General features: G+C 51.7%; 1 protein-coding gene across 1 annotated transcript; it reads right to left on the bottom strand.

Annotated features, from left to right (window-relative positions):
* Positions 1–221: 221 nt before the first annotated feature.
* LOC309452487 (uncharacterized protein) lies at positions 222–3026 on the bottom strand. The gene is made up of 3 exons (XM_082077112.1): positions 2780–3026; positions 1055–1385; positions 222–351 (listed from the first exon to the last, which is right to left on the bottom strand). Exons 1-3 carry the CDS (start codon positions 2850–2852, stop codon positions 333–335), a joined length of 423 nt encoding a protein of 140 aa, XP_081933238.1. The 5' UTR covers positions 2853–3026; the 3' UTR covers positions 222–332.
* Between the last annotated feature and the right edge of the window lie 458 nt (positions 3027–3484).

The following is a 3484-nucleotide window of genomic DNA, read 5'->3' as shown; positions in this document are numbered from 1 at the left end:
AGTGTACCAAAATTGGGTAGCCTTAGATTATCTTTTAGCTGAAGAGGGGGGGTTTTGGGAAATGGAATACTTCTGAGTGTTGTTTGGAAATAGATGATAATGGGGAAGCCATAATGAAAATAGCAGAAGAGATAAAACGAGTTGCACACGTACCAGTACAGAAATGGAATTCTATACTTCCTAGCCACTGGTGGGATAACTTATTTGGGGGAGCCTGGTAGAAGAAAATAGGGTTCATGATACTATGTGCATTTCTAGGTTTACTGTTCATGCCATGTATGATCCCGCGCTTTATTTGGTTAATACATTCAGTAGTCCAAGGCATGCAAATCTCAGCCATGCCTATAGATCCTGAAATGGCAACAAAAGGAACAGGGTATAAATTAATGATTTTAAAAGAGAACACAAAATTGGACCTAGCCGCCACTAGGGAGGTGCTAGCTAACTTTGAGGCCAAAGCACGAATCAAGGGGATAATAAAGAAAAAGGGGGAATTGTGAGAAATGCAGCTGTGATTCGTGCTGTTGTTTACAGATATAACCAAATAAGGCATGGGCTATTAAGAAAATGAAAAGATAGTTAAGTTTTCTGTAAAAAGTTGTGGAACTTGTTTTGTACCATATGCACATGTGGATAGGAAAGGTGGGAGGGAGTGACGTGAAGGAGAAGGTGGCCTTCCCCGAGATTGCTGCCACGGGGGAAGCGGGGGGGGAACTCGGTAGAAAAGACCCCTCAGTAACAAGGTGGAGTCTGCACTGAGGAAGAAGGAACTCTTCAACCACCAATCAGAGTGAGAGAAGACCCCTAGTGTCAACCAACCACGGACTCAGAGTGCGAGAAGGGCTAGCCAAGGAAATAAAAAAGGTCGATCAGAAACTTAAGGTGTATGTGTTTAATTCACCTATTAAATAAACCAGACTCTTGTTTGGCAAATTATCGGAGTCTTGGTCATTTATCACACTCAGTATCTGTCCTGATGGGTTTTATCTAGTCATTATTAATGCCAGAAAGAGGTGGAAAGATAAAGATGATGGATTGTGCTGGACAGAATTACCTAATTTTTGTCAGCTGGAACCAGTCTGTGGCCTCCAACTCGGACCTGAACCGGTACAGCTGGTCATCTCCCTGCTGCAGCACGATCTGCAGCGAGAAATCCGTTTCATTGAACCATGTGCGATTCTCATAGGGACGAGACACGTTGGCAGGTCTATCAAAAGCATAATTGATGATGACTCCTTCCTGCGAGCCGGTTTTGTATTCCCAGAAGACAACTTCGCTGGCGTTCACTGGTGGTACTGTCAAAAGCACAGTGCAGCCCACAGCCGAGACGAGTCTCTGTGATGCTGGCCTGAGGTCAGCAGAGTAGCATGGAGAAAGTGTGCGGGCTGAAAAAGAAATCAGATGTTACTCTGCAGCCGCTGAGAGTCAACTCCATGCACCTGGGAGGCGGTTGTATGTATTGGGTTTGCTTGGTAAGGTTTTAGCAGCCAGAGGGCTGCAGGGGTGGCGTCTGCGAGAAGATGCCAGAGATTTCCCCCATGTCCAACAGAGCCAATGCCAGCTGGCTCCAAGACGGGCCTGCTGCTGGCCAAGATTGAGCCCATTGGCAACAGGGGTAGTGCCTCTGGGATAACATATTTAATAAGGGGGGAAAACTGTTGTACGACAGCCACTGGAAGAGAGGAGTGAGAATATGTGAAACAGCCCTGCAGACACCAAGACCATTTGAAAAAGGAATGGGAGAAGATGCTCTTGCAGCCCATGGAGGTCCACAGGGGAGCAGACATCCATCCACAGGTGGAGAATTTGGGAATGAAGTTGAGCCCGGGGAAAAGGAGTAGTGAGGAGAAGGTGGTTTTAGAATCCCATTTCCATACTGTGATTCGACTAGAAATAAATTAAACTAATTTTTCCCCGAGTGAAGTCTGTTTTGCCCATGACAGTAATTGCTGAGTGATCTCCCTGCCCTTATGTTGACCCACAAGCCTTCATTATGGTCTCTCTTCCCTGTCCTGCCAAAGAGGGTGGTGATCAAGCAGCTGGCTGGGCACGGGGGGCCCAGCCCCAGTCACCCCCCTGCACCGCAACACCCGCCCTGGCTCAGCAGCTCTGCAAACAGCGGCGCTGGGGCTTCATTATTTCTGGATATAAGCAACAACATGGAAAAGCAGAAAGTCCGAACATTTGCATATGAGTTCCCTTTGTATCTCTCACCCGAAAAATTCAGTTCTTTGCCTTAAACGTTCAGCTGGTGTATCTGCACAGCGCCAGCAGCTTGAACCTGGGGACAACTCCCCGATCCCACTCAGGAGTCCTTTTCCTCCCTCCCCCTCTACCAAAGGCACAAATCTGAGCTCAAGGAGCCCTCCCCACAAACAAGCACTTTCCCATCGGATCACTGCCAAAAAATGGCATTAAGAAACGGGAAAGCCAGTGAGCCTCTTCCCGATCCTCATTGAAAAGTTCTTCTCCGGGGAAAAGATGGGGCTGAGGAGTGCCCAAGTCCAGGACTTGCCTTCCCTTCTTCAAAAACGAGTCAGGAAAAAGGGTCCTGCACCCCTAAAGCCGGGGGAGAAGCTCGGCGAGATGCAGCCCCGCTGCTGAGCTACGGCTGCCCTTGCTGCAACTGACAACTCGGCAGCTCCTAAGTCAGCAAAACACCCCAAACCGCGCGGTGCTACATCCACGGACACCCCCGGAGCGTGAACGACCACCCACCCGGCATGCGGTCCCGGGGGGACCCAGGGACCCCCCTGTCCCCCGGTGAGCAGAGACTTGCCTGTGATCCCCAGCCCGGCCGCCGAGCTGCCGGGGCAGGCGAGGAGGAGGAGGAGGAAGAGCACGGGCAGCATCGGCGGGGCCGGAGCGGAGGCAGCTCCGCCATGAGGCACCGGGACGGGGCGGGGGGGTGACCGGGAGCCGCCCCTCCCGCAGCCCCTCCGGGCTTGTGCCGCTGTCGCTCAGCGGGGTGACCTTGGGACAGAAGCCAGAGTGTCCGGCTGCCGCCCGCAGACCCGGCCGGGCGGCCCCGCCACAGCCCGGGGAACCCGCCCTGGCTGGGAGTGGCGCCTCCTCGGAACAGGAGGGGTCAGGGTGGGGGAGCGCGGGTTTGGCTACTGGTTCCGCAGTCCCGCTTCCTCCTTCTCGTCTTCTCCCTTCCCCTTCCTAGAGCGGCCAGACTCAACACGCAGGAATAAATCCACAGGCAATGCCTCCCGCCGCCTCTCAGGTACCTGCCCAGTTTGCCACGGTTCCCTTTACAAATGTTTCTTTGTTAAGCTTTCAGACTTTTTTTTTCTAATTTTTGGTGCATGTTTTCTTCTGTCTCTCTCAAAATCACCAAATCGTGTATGAACTAGTGGCACATCACGCTGGTGGATGGTGGGGACACGTTGGCCTTCCACTTAGGGCGATGTAGATGTTGAGACTTTGGGATTTTCTTCTTGTCCTGTGCTGACATAGGACATGAAAAGAATGCCTACTT

This window comes from Streptopelia decaocto (genome assembly GCF_964273445.1).
Source record: "Streptopelia decaocto genome assembly, contig: HAP1_SCAFFOLD_102, whole genome shotgun sequence".
Classification (NCBI taxonomy): Eukaryota; Metazoa; Chordata; class Aves; order Columbiformes; family Columbidae; genus Streptopelia; species Streptopelia decaocto.
This window is presented reverse-complemented; position numbering and strand designations above follow the sequence as displayed.

Bases quoted from the DNA above. Each gene is read 5' to 3' on its own strand.
- LOC309452487 (XM_082077112.1), bottom strand. From the start codon at position 2,852: ATGCTGCCCGTGCTCTTCCTCCTCCTCCTCCTCGCCTGCCCCGGCAGC. The intron at 1,386-2,779 runs GCAAGTCTCTGC...TTTCTTTTTCAG, and splicing joins GGCCGGGCTGGGGATCACAG to CCCGCACACTTTCTCCATGC.